Source organism: Carassius auratus, chromosome 18, assembly GCF_003368295.1.
Source record: "Carassius auratus strain Wakin chromosome 18, ASM336829v1, whole genome shotgun sequence".
Classification (NCBI taxonomy): domain Eukaryota; kingdom Metazoa; phylum Chordata; class Actinopteri; order Cypriniformes; family Cyprinidae; genus Carassius; species Carassius auratus.
This window is the reverse complement of record NC_039260.1, coordinates 17,757,005-17,778,717: the sequence shown is the minus strand read 5'-3', so window position 1 is coordinate 17,778,717 and position 21,713 is coordinate 17,757,005. Positions and strand designations below refer to the sequence as shown.

General features: G+C 38.8%; 1 protein-coding gene across 2 annotated transcripts; it reads left to right on the top strand.

Moving 5' to 3' along the window:
* Positions 1-1,114: 1,114 nt before the first annotated feature.
* On the top strand, positions 1,115-16,757 carry LOC113118568 (mitogen-activated protein kinase 6). 2 transcript variants are annotated; one of them, XM_026287844.1, is made up of 6 exons: positions 1,115-1,304; positions 6,512-7,645; positions 13,974-14,118; positions 14,718-14,882; positions 15,077-15,278; positions 15,426-16,757. In XM_026287844.1, the coding sequence occupies exons 2-6, from the start codon at positions 7,091-7,093 to the stop codon at positions 16,543-16,545; spliced, it is 2,187 nt and encodes a 728-aa protein (XP_026143629.1). In that variant the 5' UTR covers positions 1,115-1,304; positions 6,512-7,090; the 3' UTR covers positions 16,546-16,757. The 2 variants fall into 2 exon arrangements, with proteins under 2 accessions (XP_026143629.1, XP_026143628.1); XM_026287843.1 differs by lacking the exon at positions 1,115-1,304 and adding an exon at positions 4,969-5,122.
* Positions 16,758-21,713: the final 4,956 nt, after the last annotated feature.

Below are 21,713 nucleotides of genomic sequence, written 5' to 3'. Positions count from 1 at the left end.
AAGGAATTACATGAGTTTCTTTGAAATGAGTTCCCAGTCTTCTGACCAATAGATTTCCATTAGCAGATTTCACTTTGTATTGGAATTAACAGATATAAATGCTGCTTAATAGCTAAAAATGATAAATAATGAAAATCACACACACACACACACACACACACACACACGTATGTCCATATATGTGTTCCTGTAGCTCAATTGGTAGAGCATTGTGCCATCAAGCGCAAGGTTGGGGGTTCAAATCCCCGGGAACACATGATAAGTAAAAATGTATAGCCTGAATGTAATGTAAGTCGCTTTAGATAAAAGTGTCTGCTAAATGCATAAATTTAATTATATATATATGTTAATTTTATATATATGTGTGTAATTATTAAGATAATTAATAGGTCTGTACACGGTATAGTGCATTATAGACATGCATGTGTACAAGAATACTTAAAGTCAGCATGAACTACAGTAAATTCACAACTCAAGAATAACCTACAGAATTAGAATGGAAAACCTTAGGTACTGAATCACAAAAATTGGCCTTATGACAGGTGTTTTTGGAATGATGTGGTTCAAAAATTAAGAGGACTTAGAACTAAATTCAAAATCCGCATTGGATTCAAAGATCACGTGCATCGTATCAGATTAATTTATCATGTGCGCTAATCATAATTCATGCAATATGAATCTATTAAAAGGTGTGTCTGTTAAAGGAGTAGTTAGTCTGAACTTTATACTTCAGCCTACAGTGAACAGTCATGTTTTATTAAAGCAGATATGCCATTTTCACTTTTGTTTGATTCACCTCAAACTCAAACAGCAGTCAGCCTGCTGCTGTCTATAAAAAATTCTAATAATTCTAATAATAATAATCTTAGTTTGTGTATGTGCACCGAACACCCAAGTAATTTGAATGACACAAAGTAAAATGGGTAAAAAGTGTAAGAAAAAAAAAAGATTGAATTCAGGAGCAGGAGAGATAGTTGATCATGAGAGAGAGAGAGAGCTTGTAGAGTAACCTGCAATTGAACTAGAGTTGGGGCTGAATAACAGAACCATACACAGAAGAAACTCCGCCCCTTCTCTCCCAGCCTATAACAGCCCACTATGGAGCCCGAGTCCAGAAACAGATGAGTGTTCTTCCACACCACTACTGCTCTGGACACCCTCTGGCTGTCTCTGTCAACCTGCTTTTAACCTCTCTGTACTGGATACTGTCTTGTTGGATACTTTTTCTCACTTCTTTGACACTTTTGCATGGATTACTGATTTAAAAATGCATTCCCAGCTGTTGTTGGATGAATTCAGCCATGGTAAGTTACTTGTTCTTACCTGACTCCACTTCGATCCTTGCTGCTTAATTTGTAACACTTACTAATAAGGTGACACTTATAAGACAGCTGAGACCTTTTCTCCTGGTGTCCTTCTCTCTCTGAGGACATTTAATATAGACCCTGAATGTTTCGGCCGATTTATGATGACAGGTTGGGAAGGGTCCCAGAAATGGTGCACACGGACAGCTTCAGGATTTAGGAGTGACAGGAAGGTCCTGGCATGGCTCACTTGTGCATAGCGAAGCTTCAAAACTCTCATAATCAGAAGTGCATCAGTGACGCCTAAACCAGCACAGTTACTGCACAGCTCCACTGGAACATCATTAAGTGAATAGATATGACCCCGAGTACACAATAATATAATTATAGGGCGCACAAATCAACTATGTATTTGGTATGTACTATGTACTTACCAAATTTGGTAAGAAGAGCACTGATTCCCCAATAAAACTGTAGACAGCATGTGCTCACAAGCAGTAAACAGAATATGGTACATAGGCGTCCAGCAAGGAGAGTCGTGAGAGGGTGTAGGAGGCTCATTGGACCGTAATAACTGGCTCACTGGATTATGTAAACGATAGATCATGGAACATTCCTCTACGGCTTTATAGTTTTATCAGTAGTTTCTCAGAGACGTTGAACTAGGATGAATCTCTCTGCAGGATGGATTTGTCAATCATCTGAACATTATGTAATTAACTGTGATGGTGTCAAGTTGTAATGGTAGCCCGCTGGTTCATTTAATACAGGCTGTTTTCACAATGCTTGCAGGTTGACGCCAAGCAGCCGTGACCTAAGAATTATAAAGTGACTGGCCATTGTGCCCTTTATCAGCCACCCATGATTTCCCCCAAGGGAAATAAAAGCATGTTAAATAGTGTGTTAATGCTTAAAACATTACACGTTTATTTTTGGTGTTGTGTTCATATTGTGAATAGATAATCTTGGTTGTGTGATTCATCTAAATAAGCTTCCAAAGGTAAAAAGGCAAAACCTCACATGTGATTTCTATGAAATGTTGTTATTTTCTAAATTTTAGGTCGTGAGCATTTGTTTTTATTTAAGATGGTCTGGTGTCAGAGAGGGTAATAAACCTCAATGTCTGACGTGTGTGAGGGAGTGACACACCTCAGCTCTTACCCAACACCTACTGTTAACCTTCCACATGCTGCAGGTAGACACAAAGTCCACATTATCACACCACTGGCTTGTGTTTATTTTTATCCTTATTCAAATGAATCCCTCTACAATCAAAGGTTTAAATGGGTCCTGCATGAGTTGCATGGGTGGATTTGGGCTTCTAGAGCAGCTGACCTATAAGACGTTAAGTGTGAAACAGGGCTGTGTGAAACTCTTCCATCATAAAATTTTAATAAGCAGTAATACTATACGTCTCCTTGTTACACAACATTGCTACAGAGAAGGGTAACCTCTTAATATTTCCACATGTATAGTTTGCACTTTATATTAGACTTGAATATTTATTATACCCCCCCCCCCCCCACACACACACACACACAAAATAATGTCTTGCAGAATGTAAATCTTGCCATTTTCCATACATTGACTGGAGAGCTCAAGTTGTGTTATGTTATTATCACTGATATTCTAGATTTGTTAACATTTTGAATTATTTTATTTTTACATTTTCTAGTTTTTGATTCAAATTTTCTAGCCTCTCTCTCTCTCTCTCTATATATATACACATACACACACACACGCACATTTTTATTCATTTAGTTATTTTAGTACTTCCAATTAAACTAAACTAAAAACATGGACTAACCCAGATGTTGGTTTGAATTTTTACATTCAAATTGTAACCCAAAAGTTGGGATTATTCCATATTTGAACCAAACTTGGGTTGAAAGAACCCAGCAAGTCCCCACTGTATACTGTCCAATATTAAACATCATCAAATAGCCTATGTCATTAATACATAATTAATACATAATCCATAATAAACAGTATATTTTGTATTTATAATGTTACAGTAATCTATAAAATGTTTTCTGCTGGGATTTAGGACTATAAAACATGTGATATGATGAATAGGGCTCACACATGGCAGTGCTGGTGTCACTCCAAAGCGCAGTCGTAGTGCGGCATACACGAGCACATGGGGATTCACATGCGCGCCTCTGCTTAGGGGCTGCTGATGCTGCGCAGCATCCATCCATTCATTCAGCTCTGGCGCAGGACATAAAGCCCAGTTCTGCCTCATGCAGCTCATTTTAGCTACATTTAGTGTGTTTAAAACCGTGTTGGTTACAGTATCAGCCTGGAGGCTTGTGAGAATCATGTTTTTTAGACAGCTCGTCTGCGGCGACGTTGCAGCATCAACATGCGTCCTGCGGTCAGACCTCTGCTCATAGTCATATGAAGACGCTCGGATAATAACCATAACGTGCTTTCTGGAAATAACAGAGACGGAACAGGGAGTGGGCAGCTAATCGACCCAAATGCAGTGAGTAGAGCTCAGAACATGCTGTCTGTACATCAGATAAGAACCCATGATGGATGCTGTTGTTAGGCTACTCTTAAAATGGTCATGGGTAGTTAAGTCAATGATGTTGTTGTGATTGTGAAGATGGATAAACTGCAGACACAGCCTGCATGCTGCAGTAGCTACATGACAGATGAATGAATGAATGAATGAATGAATGAATTAACAAAGTACATAAGTATGTAAGTAAGTAAACCCTGAAAGTTCATCACCGCAGACCCTGAACTATTTGGGGAGTAGCTTTAATTGCAATAAATCTTGAATGATAGGAACAATGAGATCTGAAGCAGTCTGCTCCTACCGGCAGATCCGGTGTCAGCAGTGACTTATTCATCGACTATTACAGGACAAACTAAACTGACCTGGACAGAACAAAACAATCCTGCTTTATACTCGATGGACGAGAAGTGTAATAATCAGCATCTGGAATTAAACTGCCTTGAAACAACAACTAAAGCAAATAAGAGTAGGTTATGTAACCCTGCACAAGTTCTGCATTGACTCCTAATATGGAACATCACACACAAAATGCACTTGTGATAACTGTAGGCAACAGATTATTGTTTGTTAAACAGTGAAAAGTACCCTATTGTTCGGAGGTTTAGGGAAACCTGTTTGAACACATTATTTTTTTAATTTCATGTGACTAGCCTTTTTTTTTTTTACTTTTTAGATGCTTAATAGTTTTAAAAGGATGCTTGTGCCACGCAAATATAAATCAAGCTTATTATTATTATTATAAAATACGGAATGCATAAAATATGTATACTAAAATTTCTTTAAAATATTTAGTTATAGGCCTAACTGTTACAATAGTTTTGTGTTAAACTAAATATTACAAATAAATAAATAAATAAATAAATAAATAGTTGTATTTTTATGTTCTTAGAAGAATTTGACCTAATTATTTGTTGATTTCACAATTCCATGCACAATGTTATAATTTCAAGTTCTTTGGCCCTTCATAGATTTTGTGGTTATTGCAGTGAATTTGAATTGAAAGATGAGTTTGAAAACGGCGCGGTTCCCATAGAAATAAAAGAAGCGGGAGGGTTGCTTACTTTAGAGCGTTCAATGCCCATGCGTAGAAACGCTTCACCAGGCTTCATAGAGCAGCTCTTCACGCGGATGGAAATAGAAACGCGCAATGCGCATGCGTAGCAAGTGCTTATTCAAAGCTGTTCAACACAAGAGCTTCACACGGCAGTTTGCGAGGGAAGAGCGCTGGTAGCGCACACAAGCCTGACCAAGAACGGTTAGGAATACAATATACATGACACCCGTGAGAAGAGTAAGTACATGTTTTATGTTTTTGCTTTATAAAGGAGCGTGACTGGGGCGTAAGTATGGCTATTTAAGTAGGTTAAATGGTTTATTTTAGCGGCAAAGGGCGGCGCGATGATCAGCCGTGGCACAATAACATTCTTTGTTCAGGTAACGCGTTGAATCGCCTTAAAACATCAAGATTTAACACGTAAATCGTTACACTGACATTGTTTACTCTTATGTAAGACATTGGTATGGTTATAGAGAGTTTTATTTCACAATAACCTGGGTTATTAATATTTTTAAAACGGTTTTAAAGTGACAATGTTTATGTGAGTCCTGTCGTTTTTTATTGTTCGTTTTATTTTAACATCAGTTTATAGTGTTTTTTTACATTTGGGGTTCCTATTGTTTTTACTGGGATATTGATTGTGTTTTATAGTTTTTTTAATTGAAACAGTATTTTGACTCCGAGCCGGTTCAGTTTTAGCTTTAGCATGGAAACGTACGTTAGCCCGACGGCAAAATGGAGGACCAAAAATGACCAATATAACCATAAAAACACATCCTGATCAACTGTAATCTTTACAGGGCTGCAATATAAACAATCCACGTATATACTACACCATAGTGTGTTTCTTTTTTTTTCTCCCTTTTTTCTTTTGCATAGTTATTGTATTCTGTTCAAATCCTCACACCATTTACTGTAATGTTTAATTATTTACTAATTTCCTTAGTTATTCCTGGACAGCCTTAATACATTTCCTTTGAGTGTTGAATGCTGAACTAAATGTTGTCATTGTTGTGTTTAATGGAGTTTATGTGGTAGATCCAAAACATGTAGTTGGTTTCTAACACACTTTCACTTTATCACTTGTTTAAATATGTATTATAGGTGTTGGTTTAATATAAGTACTAGACTTATTAAGTGTTTGTTTGCTCGTTCCTTAACAAAATGGTTGGCAGCCGGTCGGCCATCATTTCCCTCACACACTACTGCAACGTGGCTGAATCACCCCCCAACCCTTGTGACTTCAGACACTGACTGGGACCCATGTTAATCCATTACATGTGTGTTACGATCACTGGGGTATCTTACAGTCTGAGGAGGAGAAACCGGAACCATGACATCAGATAGTGTGCGTCAGAGTTGGGGTTTCATGAACAAACACACACACCCAAGAGGGCTGTCATGAGTGTGTACCGGAGCAATTTTTTTGGGAAAGTTCAGAACTGAATAAGTGGTCCTCATTCTTTGTGTAGGCTACTTGTGGTCTTGTGTTTTTATGTCCTCTCCTTAGAAAAGAGGAAGCATATTTCTGAAGTGCTCGTAGCGAATGGCATTCTAATTTGAGTTTTGGTCTTCCGACTTGTGGTACAATGCTAATCGCTTGTTTTGTGCTCTGTTTTGCAGGGTATCCCAGTGTAAAATGGAGGATAGTTTTGATTGCGACTGCGGTGAGCTGGAGCCACCTGATCACTGAGAAGAAATCATCTCTCTGAGATCATCAACCCTTTCTGTTTCACAACATCAGGTGCTTTATACAAAGAAAAAAAAAATAGTCGATTTATCACCATTAACTTGGACCGTTAGTAATGCTGCTGCTCAGGGCCGGTCATACACTGAAAACTTCTGCACTGTGACGATGGTTTTATAGGTGATGACTTATTTCAGTTACGTTCAGAGATATTTGATTGGCCTCCAAATTCATTCCATTTAACGCTGAAATTGAAAGAAAAATCTCCCAGAAACGACATTTAAAAAGCTGCTAAGAAGTGCTGTGGATGATGAATACGCTGTAACAGTCACTCGGGGGAAAACACTCAAGTCTTCGTAGGCTTGAGTGTTTGTCTCGTCTTTTTCGTTGTTAAGTTAGGTTTGCCTTTCTCAATTAGCTCTAGTAATTGCAACTCAAAATCAGCTGCATATCAGTTCAATCCGAAATCCTTCCTGCTATAATATCTGCACAGAGTTGCTCTTGTAGACCGCAAAATGGCAGAGAAATTTGAAAGCCTTATGAACATTCACGGCTTCGACCTGGGCCCGCGCTACATGGACCTGAAGCCTCTGGGCTATGGGGGCAATGGACTGGTCTTTTCCGCCGTTGACACCGATTGTGACAAGAGGGTCGCTGTGAAAAAGATCGTCTTAACCGACCCTCAGAGCGTCAAACATGCACTGCGCGAAATCAAGATCATTCGCAGACTCGATCACGACAACATCGTGAAGGTGTTTGAAACGCTGGGGCCCAGTGGCCGGAGGCTCACAGAGGACGTGAGCTCTCTGACGGAGGTCAACTCCGTGTACATCGTACAGGAGTACATGGAAACCGACCTCTGTAAAGTACTGGAACAAGGCTTGTTGTCCGAAGATCACGCACGGCTCTTCATGTACCAACTGTTGCGAGGACTCAAATACATCCACTCTGCAAACGTGCTTCACCGAGACCTGAAGCCTGCCAACCTCTTCGTCAACACTGAGGACCTGGTGCTGAAAATCGGGGACTTTGGACTTGCCCGTATCATGGACCCCCACTATTCCCATAAGGTATATTTCTTTTTTTCTTTCTCGTGTTTCTATCTTTCAGGGTTTGAAGTCTGTTTTGTGTCATTGAAAACCATACAGATGGCTTCTTTGGTGTTTGGCTGAGCTATGAATGAGATTTCCTTCCATTCAATGATTCGACGTATCAGGAAGTAAACAGTTGTGCCTGTTCCCCTGTCCTTGAAATGACCTGAATTCCTGTTTCTGTCACCCTTTCCTGTATGTTAAAATTCAGTATAGTTCCTGCATATTTCGGAAGTCGACCCGGACAGTCCAGAAATAGTATGAAAGAATGACAAAGCTGTTCCTTTATGAATCAGGAGTTGAATATCTAGTGTATAATCATATCATGAGTGGGGAGTTGAATAATTCTGCTGTCGACTTTTCTGTTAATGTTCTCTCATTAGTTCCTTTGCTTGAACAGTTCAGTTTTGTGTGTGGTTTTACAAGTATGTTGTGGAGAGGAGATTTTCACTGGCTGATGTTGGGGTATGTGGCTGGATCCAAGCATACACGTGTCTCATATTTGTAATCGTTTCTCTTCTGTGGGCTCACATGATCCATATGCCAGTCAGATCTTCTCTCACACACGTATTCAGAGGCCTCCTTCAGAGCCTTTTAGAGAGAGAGAGAGCTGTTCCTGCTTCAGATCTATGAATAGCTGCTGTCTCTCCCCCGCATGTACACTGCTGGTCTGGGTTTGTTCTACAAGGAACAAGAAAATTGTGAGACGATATCAGGCTCTGGTCCTCTAATTACGGAGTCAACTGCTTTACTGACGTGTGACAACTTGCTTAAGTTTGAGAATGGAAAGTTTATGGGTATAAAAAACGAGAGTGTGGAAAATTATTCAGAATAAGATTTAAAATTGCATCACGTTTCAAAAAATCTGTTATGAAAACAAGATATTACAGTCACTGTTTAATGTTTATTTCAGCAGTGGCTTTGAGTAGAAACATAATTATTCATCATTATCATGTAAAGTTGTATAAACTTCCTTTGAACAGTTCAGACAGTTACAACTTGTAAATTTGATTGCTTATTAAATCATTTAATACACTTTCTTTTTGGTTTTCAGCTATAAGAAAATATTCTTTTCCCACAGTTTTCTTGTGGAAGCATTCTTACTCTTGCCGTTTTAAGTTAGTTTTTTTTGTGCTTGCACAGTAGTTTAACCAGCTTGTTAATTTTCATTCACAACAGCACAGTGAATTTCAGAATGTAGGTCATGAAATGCTTATGATGATGTTATCCATCTGTGTGAATGATTTATGTTCCTTGTGTTTTAATTTTGTGTGGAGTCTGTCTCCTTTACATTCCAGAAAGGCAACTATCTTTAATAGCTTAACTTGTCTGTTTCTCATAGTGATCATAAATAACCTTTAGACATACAGATATAAGGGAACTGTGGATATTCTGATTAGGGTGTTGAAATGACACAAGTCTGCTCAAAAGAGGCATATGTACGGGCTAACACATTTGCACATACACCGTCCGAACACAACCAGATTTACATATAAGGACATTCATGTTTATGTAACATGATCGCTAATGTCATAGAAAAAATCATGTTTTTGTAAAGAGGTTGACTTTCTCACACTTTGCTTTATCCATTCCTCCTCTTTTTTTTTCTTCTTCTTCTCTTTGCTGCAGACTTGTCAAACTGCTGTGCTCACATTTGCTGACCTGTTTAAGCAGTTTTGTGCATTTGTAAAACGACCCTTTTCTGCAGTCAGCACTTCAGTGGTGGTTTATGGAGGTTTGTGGGAATCAAACCTCAGCCATTTCACTCTCTAGCTTTATATTCATGAGCTTTTTTCCCCTCATGCGTTGTCTTTTTTTCTTTTCTTTTTTTTCTCTCGTTGCATTCCTTAGAATGTATTGCTACAAGATTTAAGAAATTTTTTTTTTCCCATTTATATACAAAAGATGCCACTTATTTTGTTAAAAGACAATTTATTCTTGTATCATGACCAATTAACATTAACGTCAGATGTGGCTATCACATGTTGGACTTTTTCAGTGAGTGAAGGCAATCCAGTTAAGCCTGCATCCAGTAGGACGGGGCTCCGGTCCATGCAAATGGGGTCATTTTTGAAGGGCTAAATATGATCTAGCTTCAAGCTATAATTTAGACAGGCTGTTGTTTAAGAACTAAACATAAGCTAAGACCACCGTGACTGAAAAATCATTGTTTGGAACATGGCAGTACTAGTCAGAGCTGGGAGAAAGTGTAATTAGACAATGTTTGAACGAGGTTTCTCAGACCTGGAGAGGTAATGATTCACCAGTGACTGGAAGCTTTAACTTGAACCCCTCCACATCCACAACATGCTTTGTGTATGGAAGAAAGCAATAGGATTTTTGTTCCCAAGATTTGTATGGTGATTTATTCTGTAATTTTGAAGGTCATTTTATTTAGTTTTTTGTTCTTGCAACTTTTTCAGAAGAAAACTTGCTGTACCAATGGCAAGTGATCTTTTTAAATGGGACATTTTCTCATTGTTTTGATAATTCAATATTGTATTGTCTACTCCCATACATGGGTAGCAGTTGTCTAAGACAGCATGCTAACTATAATGAAACCTTGTAAGCCACTAATTTGGATTGCTCTACGTTGGAAGAAATTCTGTTTGTCATACAAATAGTGTTTATTATGTGAAGCGTAATGAAGTAAAGAGACTGTTCAGTTAAATTTGATGGGAGTTTGGCTTTTTTTTTTTTTTGGCCAATCAGACTGCTCAACTCAATTGCTATCATGGGGATCATGTCAGAGGCAGCCTGATCAATTAGGATCAGTCTCGATCGGGAGCAGATACATAATCCTGAAGACACCACACAATAGAGGATTTTTTGCACCCCACCCCCCGATTGTTTGGGGATGCGATTTAAAATCGTCTAGTGTGCAGCTAGCCTAAGGTTAAGTTTTGTCCATGATTAGTCAGAGAAAAAAAAAATGGTAGAAGTGTAGAACATGGGCTTTTAAAATATTGTGAGAGGAACCTTGTATTGAAGGGCAGCTGCTTATTTTTAGAGGACTTTTTTTTTTTTCTTGAGCTGGTCTGCTCTAGAAATCCGAGACTGTCTGAGGAATGTTTGGAATTCACGTGCAGAGTGGATCAACCCTCTACTTTCCCTCCTTCACTTCCCCCTCTCCTCTTTTCTCTTTGTCTGTGTTGGAAGAAAACCCGAATCCAGAGAGCTTAGCCAAGTCCCACTTTTGATGCTAGCGTGTGTCATTGGGTTCTGACTTGGGTTTCTGCCTCATCTCTGCAGCTGTTTGAGGTTTTAGAGTTTTTGTGAAGTTACCAGAGGCTGGTCCCCCCCCCCCAACACACACACTGGGCTGAAAAGGGGCTCCTCTGTTCGTTGTGCACATGTGCATATATTAAATGTGGTGACTTGACAGTAATGACTTTTAGAGGCATAAATTTGCCCTGGATTGTTTCTTACTTCCCTCAGCTGTTTTTCTCACATTGACATTTTACAGGGAAGCTCTGAAACCAGTCTGAACTGACTCCATCACCAGACTTTGACCTACTTTTGTGGCCTCCGATGACCTTAGAACTGAAATGGAATATTATTTGTATTCACCCTGTGTTCTCATATGGAAGAACAAAAAGAAAGGAGATGCTAATTCCTTTTGTGAAGAAGAAAAAAAAAAGTTTTTTTTTCAGATTTCAAATGGTGTAGGATGAGTTAAGTTCCCGATTTATGAGTAGTAGTAATGATTGCCTTCAGAAACTCCGATAAATATGAGCTGTGATGAAATCTGTCAATTATGTGTGACATTTAGCCTATACTTCTTGCTGGTCGGTTTGAAGCTCCTCCCACAGTTTGCATGAGTCATATACCACCTCATGCCACCAGCGAGGGTGGATTTATTTAACATTCAAATGAGTTGCCTAAAATGTGTCATGACTTGTTAGGTTTGATGGGTGGCACGTAGATATTCAAATACATTGCATGATATTCGATATCCGTTCGAATTAGATTTTTCTCAAAAGTGACGGCCCTACTGTATTTTAATCAAGATCCAAACAGTTTTTAATCTAAATTATATGATATGAATTTTGAAATTTGAAGCAAGAACAGAACTGCAGACAGAACTTTCAGGAAATAAACAATTTTGATTTTTTTTTTTTATTTGATAGTTCACCCCAAAATTTTAATTGTCATAAGTTACACACCCTGATGTCATTACAAACCTGTGTGAGTTTCTTTCTTATGATGAACACAAAATAAGAATTCCATAGTAGGGAAAGAAAAACTTTGGTAGTCAATGGGGGGCCATCAACTGTTTGATTATAAATATACTTAAAAAATATCATCTTTTATGTTCAACATAAAAACTGATACAGGTTTAGAACAACATGAGGGTGAGTAAATGACAATTAATTTTTATGAACTATTCCTTTAAGTTGCCGCCTTTTAGAATAATCACTAAGCCATATAACATTTTTTGTTTGATTAATCATGCAGTATTTTAATACATCAAATTCAGCTGCATGTTAAGAGTTATGCTATTGCTCTTTAAAGAGGTTGTACTCCGATGCCATATCACGTGTTTAATTACAGGTCGTCTTGACAGTTGTTTGTTTTTTCTTTTTGGATTGGGGTAAGGTGTGGTGTCTTTAGAAAGATTAGGTTTAAATTTAATCCTTTAGCAGGATCTTATTTTTATTTTTTAAAATAGTAAAAATGTAAAATAATGTAGCCCTATTTGGATGGGACTAGTTTTATAGGGGGTTGTTAGAGAAATGTGTTTCATTTTCAATTCAATTGTGTTTTTCTCGAACAACCTCTGTAATAATTCCAGAGCAAATTACCTACTTTTTTCAGCAAACTCATTGATCCTCTGAGAAAACGAATCCCGTCCGAATGGTGATATCTGTGATTGCCGGTGTTTATTTTTTTTTCACAACGTGTTTCCTTGCGTGTTTTGGCCAATGTGAATTTACCAAAATTTGTTTTTTATTAAAATTAAACATGGGTTTACTACAAATAAATAATTTTACTAAATTTTAAAGTTAAAGTAACCACACATTTACATGGTTTTGCTACTAGCTTTACCATGCTATTTGTAGTAAAACTGATTATACTAAATGGTAATCAATCCGAATGACTATAGCCTGCGCAATGCATGCATACAGGGCGCCTGATCTCTGAAATGCCCTGATGTACAAAACAGACCCTTCCGCCTCTGTAATAAACACTGAGATGTTAGTCCTGTCTGAATTGGTACATGAAAATCACAGCCGTCAGGTGATAAGGATCAAAACTCAAACATAGTTTAGAAAACTAGTCCCGTTCGAATAGGGCTTTTGAGTAGAATGTGATCTGAATGTTGGTAATCTACTTCCAGGTAATCTGCTCTCATTGCATTATGTAACCCTGCACAAGACCTTTTATGAAGAAACTATGACTGGTAATTGTTTTGTAATCCTTTAAGTTGGTGTTCTTCCAAGCATCTTGCTGTTTTAAGAGGGAGTGAAAGGACACTGAGGTCAGGTCATGGTGAGAAATGATTTCTCATTCTGTCATGCTCTGACGGTATTTGTTGCTCCTGAAAAGGTTTTTCAGTGGTCAATTGTGAACATATGGTCTGCTGTAATCTGGTTTTAATATCTTGACACACACCCTGAAAAGAACACGACCATGGAGTCAAAAATAGCCCTCACATTGAACTGTTGGGAAAATACTGGCCTCAAGAATCACAAGACTTTGTTTGTTTTGGCCACTGGATGTGTACACTGAGTTTGTGTGAGGGTGTTTAGTATGAACGGTGACCCATTCTAGCAGATTGGTGTCACTGACTTGTCTGTCTGCCGTTGTGTCAGGCATAAAACGGATTATCCAGGTTCTTGTCCAGAGGAACTGCTTATTTGTTTTGATCTGTCTGTCTGTCTGTGTGTCCATTTGTGTCATCCTTTAGTCATTGTCTCTCTGTTTGTCCTTCAGATGTTTCTTGGAGCAAATTTTGCATCTTAGGGTACAGCTGTAGACCGATTTGTCTTTTCAGCTAAAGTTTAGATGTTAAACCTTACCATGTGTTGGAGCTGGTAACCCTGCTTTAGTCAGGAATGTCTAGTACTGCTATCCAGTGTTTTGTACATGCATTGTTGTGCTTGACCTCGTCAATGAATGAAATGAGTTGAGCAACGTGAATTATTAAAAGCGCAAGCAGTAGGGTGTGTTATGTCACAATATATGTGTGTGTGTGTGAATCACAGTTTCTGCAAGTCTTTAAGGATGTTTTGTAACTGCAGTTTTATTGCCAATGATCTTTGGGTGACACTGGTTATAAGAAATGTTCCTTTATCTCCCATAGGGGCATCTGTCTGAGGGACTGGTCACTAAATGGTATCGTTCTCCTCGTCTGCTCCTTTCCCCAAATAACTACACCAAAGCCATTGACATGTGGGCCGCAGGGTGCATCTTTGCTGAAATGCTGACTGGAAAAACTCTATTTGCAGGTATTAAAGTGTGTTGTATGTCTAAATTAGTCCTATAATCTTGTGTTATAGTAGTTTGTCTTTCTTTTATTCTGCTCCTTTTTTTTTTTCTTTGTGATGCTATCTTATCTTGCACATAAGTTCAGGTAGCTGAAGGTAATTTCCTGTATTCTTAGTGTATTCTAATGAAATAGGACAAGGTGTTTTAGTTCTTTTCTTTTGTATAAGTAAAAGAGAGAAGTGGTTTCTGTGAACTCAAACATTTGGAAACTGGGGCAGAACTGTTTTAATGCAATTTAATGGATGCAAGTTTAGGCCAGCTGGTTAAAAGGGTTGCCAATACCATGGAAAATCTGAATTTTAATTGTGAGTTCAGTCTCTCTAGATTTATTTTAACAAGTGCTTATCCAGCAATCCTGTCCAAATGGGAGAGTGGTGGAAATGTATTATTCAAATGCCGTTGGGACTCTTGAGATTAATATTAACCCTCAGCCTTGCCAAACTCAAACATGCACACTAACTAGGCCAGTGTGTTTGAGTATACATGTCTCTTGTGTCAATATTGGCAGTGCAATTTCCTTGACACAGTTTCTGAATCAAACATTTGTATTTGTGCGCAGGAGCTCACGAGCTGGAACAGATGCAGCTGATTCTGGAATCCATTCCGGTAGTCCATGAGGAAGACAGACTGGAGCTCCAAAGTGTAATACCTGTCTTTATCAAGAACGACATGTCAGAACCACACACGCCACTTGCCAAGTTATTGCCCGGTGTCAGCCCTGAGGGTTAGTTGAATTTTTACAGAATGCATTTCAATTCCTAGAAACTTCATTTTATAGAATCTTAAATTCATTGAAACTTGCACACTCCCTTACATAGGGTTCTGTAATTTCAGAAAATTATCTCTGTTCTGTTTCTCTATACTAAACCAGAGTTGGCAGTCTAATCTCAAATATTTTTGTTAATTTGTTCACTGTAGCCTTGGATTTTCTGGAGAAGATCTTGACGTTTAACCCCATGGACCGGCTCACTGCGGAAGAGGCTCTTGCTCACCCATACATGAGCGATTACTCCTTCCCTTTAGACGAACCAGTGTCCTTGCACCCCTTCCACATCGAGGATGAGGTGGATGACATCTTGCTTATGGATGAGAGTCACAGTCACATCTACAACTGGGAAAGGTGAGCCTCGCCTAATGGAAATTCTAGTATTGGTTCATCAGTCTATGTGGTCATGAGTTTTAGAGCAGAAACGGTGTAAAGAAACCAGTTCTCCTGGCTGCCATCTTGCCAATGCCATAATTGTTTTGTTTGTCCTTGACACTGTAGGTACCATGAAAGTCAGTTTTCTGATCAAGACTGGAACTTGCACAGCACCCATGAACTGGAAGACGTGCAGCGTGATCCTCGGGCTATGTCAGATGTCACGGACGAGGAGGAGGTCCAGATCGATCCACGGAAATACATGGATGGGGAATGTGAGAAGTTCCTAGAGGATCCATCGTTCGATCTTCCACCAGAGCGCTCGTGGCAACAGGAAGATCACCATGAGAACAAATACTGCGACCAGGAGTGCAGCTACACTTGCAACTACAAAGCGGTGTCCCCGTCCTACCTGGACAATCTGATCTGGAGGGACAGTGAGGTGAATCACTACTATGAGCCCAAACTCATCATTGACCTCTCCAATTGGAAAGAACAGCAAAGCAAAGAGAAGAACGACAAAAAAGGCAAGACCAAGTGTGAGAAGAACGGACTGGTCAAAGCCCAGATCGCCCTGCAAGAGGCATCTCAGAACCACTGCGTGGCCGAGAAGGATCGCGAACAGGAAAAACACCAGAACCACAACCAGGGCTTCGACTTTGATTCGTTTATCGCCAGCACCATCAAAATGAGCCTTCAGCCAGAATCTGATGACGTTGACCTCCTGAATGAGTTGAACACCTCCGTTTCCCAGCTGGACACCCGTGCTCCTTGCGGCTTCATGTCCAAATCCATCAGTCAGGAGAAGGAAGAGAAGTGTCTAGTCAACCTGGCGCAGCTCGGCGTCCGAGCACCCTGTCCTTGGGAGAGTTTCACGGACAGTGACGTTACCGAGAGCAGCATAATCGACGAGGCTTGCTGGGACGTCCGCAAAGATGAGCAGCTCCAGAAGGAGAACAGCAGCTGCCAGAGCAGTTACTTAGACCGCCTCTTCAACAAGCGCGAGGAGGTGGAGTCCGAGATCCCCGAACCTGTCGAGGAGTCCACTCTGGAGGATGACTTCATATCCTGCGGCGGTGAAATCGTCTTTAACATGCAGCTGGAGTCTCTGGCCATTCCGGGGTTCGAGGGAGCGGGTGACATTCCTCTGAAGTCCATCCAGGCAACGTTAACGCCCTCTGCTGTTAAGCGCTCCCCACAAATCGCCCATAAAACCTACAGCAGCATTTTCAAGCATTTAAATTAAACAATCCACCCCGTTCAAGCAGAGTCCAACGTATTTTTATAGTTATGCATTTCTGTACTTGAATAGTTTTTTTTACACACATGGTTACTTTTTGAGGAAACATTTCTTTTTTTTTTTTCTTTTTTAAGTCTGGATTAAATGTTAATTCCGTTCATATATTCATCCAAAGTGCTGGACTGTTTTCCCTCACATTAAATGTTTTTGCCCTCTAATTTTCAGTTTCAACTCCGATATTATATATATTTAAAAAGAAACTTAACGCCATGACATTTGCACACAGGGTACTGTAGATTCAGAAACGTATTACGGAAAGACAGAGGAACGACTGTTCAGTAGTGAAATAGTTGGTTTATACATTTGCAAGCAAAGGAATAGAGAAAAAGAGTGCAGAATAATGCACTAACCGTGTGAGAGACGCTGTCACTGATATCATATGACCTTCTGACTGACATCCAATAGGACTGACTTTCTCTTCCTGTTGTTTTTAATTAAGGCTAATGTATAGATTTAACCTTTTCCACCTTTCCGTTTAAAAGCAGAGCCTTTTTGTAATTTTGATCATACTGTAAACTTCCTCAAACGTGATGCCAGCACAGCAAGCATTAACCATAGGTTTGCGATGCGTTAGCTGTAGGTTTGTAAAGGCGTTATCTACCTCAAGGTAACAGCAGAAGGTTCTGTCTCTCAACTGTAGTGCTTTAAAGAAACACATGCCCTTTCATCGATGTAGTGCACAACAATTTTTACTTTACATTTTGCATTTGCCACAGTGAAGTGTTAAGATCATTATTTATTTTAAGCAAATGTAAGATATTTATTTTAAGAACGTTGTAATTTTTCAGTATGAGGCATTGGACTTCCATTCTGGTCTGTTTTGGCGCTCTGTGTTTGTTTAGCTGTGGATTATCACTTATCCGTTTGAGTTGTACAGAAATTCATGATGTTGTCCCAAGTTCAACCATTTGTTTTCATAAGGAATCACCTTAAGGAATTTATTTTATTTTATTTTTTAAACCTGTAGGTGCTTTGTATGAGTGGGATACTGCTTTATGGCATTTTATGCGCCTAAAAGTCTTAATTTATATATAAAATATTGTTAGAAATTGTGCATGGAAGAATACCAACGGAAGGTACATTTAAAATGAAGTTAATGGTGAAGTATATTGTATTAGTCATTAATTTTATTTTAATTGTATGTTTTTATGAACTTTTTTTTTTTTTTCAAGTGAGCATGATTTAATTAGGCTCATATATAGCATGTAGAACAGGTGTTTTTTTTTTTTTTTTTTTTTTGAGGGGGGGGGGGGGTAATTTTGCCTTTAAATGCTGGCTTCATTCTGTTATCATTGGTTCCACTGTAAAATAACTTCAATAAAATGGCCAGCAAGTGAATCACTGTGACCTGTCCTTTTATTTATTTTTTTATGAGTGGGAAAGTACACATGGGTACAGTTCAGAAGAGGGATTTCCCTTTTGTTAGTTTACACCTGTTGATCTAACCAGTCATTATTTCCTGCATGTTTGTGGAAAATTTCATGAGATTATTCTAGTGCCAATAATGCCATCACATGATGTGATCTAAAAGATGTCTCATTTTTGAATCTCCCAAAGTTTTTTTCTTATACACAAGGACATGGAGGAAAAGGAAACAAGTAAGGTCATAAATATTGTTCAGATGCAACCTATTGTGAACCTGGTCCCTCCAGTCCAGTGGAAACCAAAATACTATGACAGCAGCCAGCAAAGAAAATACATGCAATGAAAGATGTTGTCAAGCTAAACTCACGTTCTGAAGTATGATAAATTATTTAGAGTGGACTGGACAAGGACTACTTGAAATTACCCAGTGAAACAACTTGAAGGTCTACCTCTTAACTAATATTGTCTTACAATTTGACTGAGATTGCAAAAATGTTCTACATATATTTCACAACCAATATCACAGGATCACATTTACCATTCTATTTCCGAGCAAGGACCACACAACAAACAAGCTATGGAGTAGTTAATTGAACCAGATGTTGGGGAAGAATAGAAAGAGGATGAAGGGGTAGACTGAATGAGATGATGGTCAGGTTGATCAGGGCATCTAAAACCATTAGCATCCTGCTCAAAAGTGACCAAAGTATCTTTTTTTTTCCTATTTAAAACTTTACTCTTTTGTAGTTGTATTGTGTTCTAAGACCGACGGAAAATTAAAAGTTGCGGTTTTCTAGGCCGATATGGCTAGGAACTATACCCTCATTTCGGCATAATAATCAAGGAACTTTGCTGCCCTATCATGGGTGCTGCATGTGCAGTGAAATTACGCAGCGCCTAAAAATTGCTGCTCCCATGGTACGGGAGCGAAGTTCCTTCATTATTACACCTGTATGAGAGAAAATCGCAACTTTTCATTTTCCGTTGGCCTTGGTACACGATGTAACAACAGAAGAGTCAAGTTTTAAATAAAAATATAGAAACTCTTTGGTCATTTTTGAGTGAGATGCTAACAGTCTAATCAGATTCAGTGATCTATGCTAAGCTAAAAGTGCTACCGCTGCCAGACCCGAATATCGGCTGAATGGATTTGAAAACGTTAAAACTCAACTGTTTAACTGGAAGTTGGAAAATTAGCCTACTTTTAAAAAAAAGTGGAGTGTTCCTTTTAAAGTGTTTGTTGACCATCCATAGCAACGGATGTTTTGGAGTCTGCTGTGATTCCAGGCTCCGATATTGTGACCCTGGCCGGGGCAAAGAAACTCCCTTCACTGATGGGGTCACTCTTGGGCAGGGGTTGAAACAATCTCCCACTACCACAACAGCAAATATGTTCTTAACACAGAATATTAAGCTTGTTTATTATTTTATTTATTATATACTGTTTCTCATTTCTCACTAGGGAACCCAGAACACCTTAGCAACTAGCAATCCATTAAACCACTCAGAACACTTTAGAATCACTGTAGAATCACCTTTGAGTCTGGCCTGATGCACTCTTGGTGCATGAGAAGTTCACAGTCATACCATCTGAGAATGTGACAAACTAATAAGTTCCTAAAATCAGTAAGCACAAATAAAACTTGAGCTGCTTAAAAGATCTAAATGGAGACTATTCCCACCAGAGCTCAGCTGAGCAGGCCAGCTGTGAGTTTCAGGATATCAGACCTCCTTGCATCCTTTTGCCCGGTTCCTTAGGAACATCAGCCACAACATAAGTATGGTTGCCATGTCCACACAGCCTGGAGGGAGTTCAGTTCCTCTAGACGCATTAATCAGCTGGTTACTTTAACCTGGATACCTTAAGAAGATGTTGACCTGAATTCCAGTCCGTGGAGAGACAGGTTTCCATGCCCGCAGAACACAGTACTCTAAGTAAGCCAAGGTGTATCGGAAAAATGGCTTAGATTTACACAGTAATTGTTTTTTTAGTTTTTTTTACATTTCTTAATGATAATATGAGTTGCAATGACATTTAGTGCCACTTTAATATTACAAAGTGTGCAATTTTGAGGTTTTCAAGAGCAGTACTTCTCAAACCTAGACCCACTGGATAGGTTTGAGAAATTCTGGTCTAGAGCAGGTATAGTCAGCCATGCTCTTGAAAGGCTAGAGTTTAGCCTCAACCCTAATCAAATACACCCAAACCAGTTGATTATAGTGTCACTTATAGATCACTTGAAAATATCAAGTAAGAGTGATGGAGTAGTGTTAAAAAACCAAAGCCTTCATGAAGGTAGCCCTCCAGGAGCAGGGTTGGGTACCCCGGTCAAGAGTATCAGGTCATCATTGCAATATTAAAGTACTTGTATTAGGAGAATAAAGTAAATATTACACCAAGGTCACAGCATTATGGGATTGAAGTTAAAATATATAAACACAAAAGGCGACATTCAAAACAATGGCGGTCGAAATCTTACAGCTCACTAAGGGCAGGTCTAAGGTAAAACAACAGTGTCAATCAACAATCGTGGGAGCAGCCTTAATCTGTGTGACGTCACACAGCCAAGAAAACAGAACTACTTGATTTGAGAACGGATGTTATTTTTAGGGATTAAATAAAAACCACTGGGTGGATTCTTATCAGTATAGGGTGTTTGTGTACACACATTTATGTTCAAACAACATGTAAAACTGAATTTTGCATCTGATGACCACTTTAACACAGAATATAAATGTGACATGAAGCATTGTACTTATTTCCCCTTAAGGAAGGTGAATAATCTATATTGTTTACACCTTTTCTAATTTTGTAATGATACAAGTTTACTCTGAAAACCTTCACTTTATTCTTGCAGAAGGCCTTTTTTAATATGGCACCAGTGTAGTATTCGAGATCAGAACATTTGAGTCCAAGTCAAGACCTAGTTGATTCGGTCTCAAGACCAAGTCCACATGCTCCTGTGTCCATAAGAAATATGGTATTGGACTCAGTCTTGAGTCTGGGTCCAAGACCATGATTTTAATCTTGTCATGGACTAAGTCTTCACGCTGATTCTACCCTCTTTTAATCTTGGTATTGACGAAGACTTGACCCTCTTCTGGTTTCTGTCTTGACTCAGACAGAGTCTCGACTACAACACTGCATGGTGTTGAAAAAAAAACGCTACAGTAGTAAGTGGTGCTTAGCTGTGCATTTGCCTAGACGACTTGAGGGTATTGATATGTAGTTGCTAATGGATTCTGAGAGTTTTTTTTAGCATGTAGCTAACATGTTCTGGGTGGTTGCTAGGTGACAAATCCATTTTATTGGCAAATAACTCTAGTTGCTTAGAGAAACAATAGCATAGTATAACAGAGATATCATACATGTGCATTACACAAACTATGCTGGACGAGTTATTTACCAAAGCTTAAAGTTATAGTTCACACAAAATAGAAAAATTCTGTAATTAATTACTTATTCTCATGTGGTTCCAAATCTGCAAGACCTTTCTTCATCTTCAGAACATAAAGATATTTTTGATAAAATCCTAGAGCTTTCCGACCCTGCCTAGACAGCAACAGAACTACCATGTTCAAGGCCCAGAAATGTAGAAAGGACACGTTAAAATAGTAATGACGTGATGACAGTGGTTCAACCTTAATATTATGAAGCAACGAGAATACTTTTTGTGCATTAATTTTATTAAACATTTTTTAATAATGACTTTATTCAGCCTTTCTTTCTCTCCGGGTTCATGACAGTA

Excerpts from the sequence above, each read along its gene's own strand:
- LOC113118568 (XM_026287844.1), top strand. The coding sequence starts at position 7,091 with ATGGCAGAGAAATTTGAAAGCCTTATGAACATTCACGGCTTCGACCTG. Across the intron at positions 14,119-14,717 it reads TGGAAAAACTCTATTTGCAG|GAGCTCACGAGCTGGAACAG; the intron begins GTATTAAAGTGT and ends ATTTGTGCGCAG. Across the intron at positions 14,883-15,076 it reads GCCCGGTGTCAGCCCTGAGG|CCTTGGATTTTCTGGAGAAG; the intron begins GTTAGTTGAATT and ends TGTTCACTGTAG.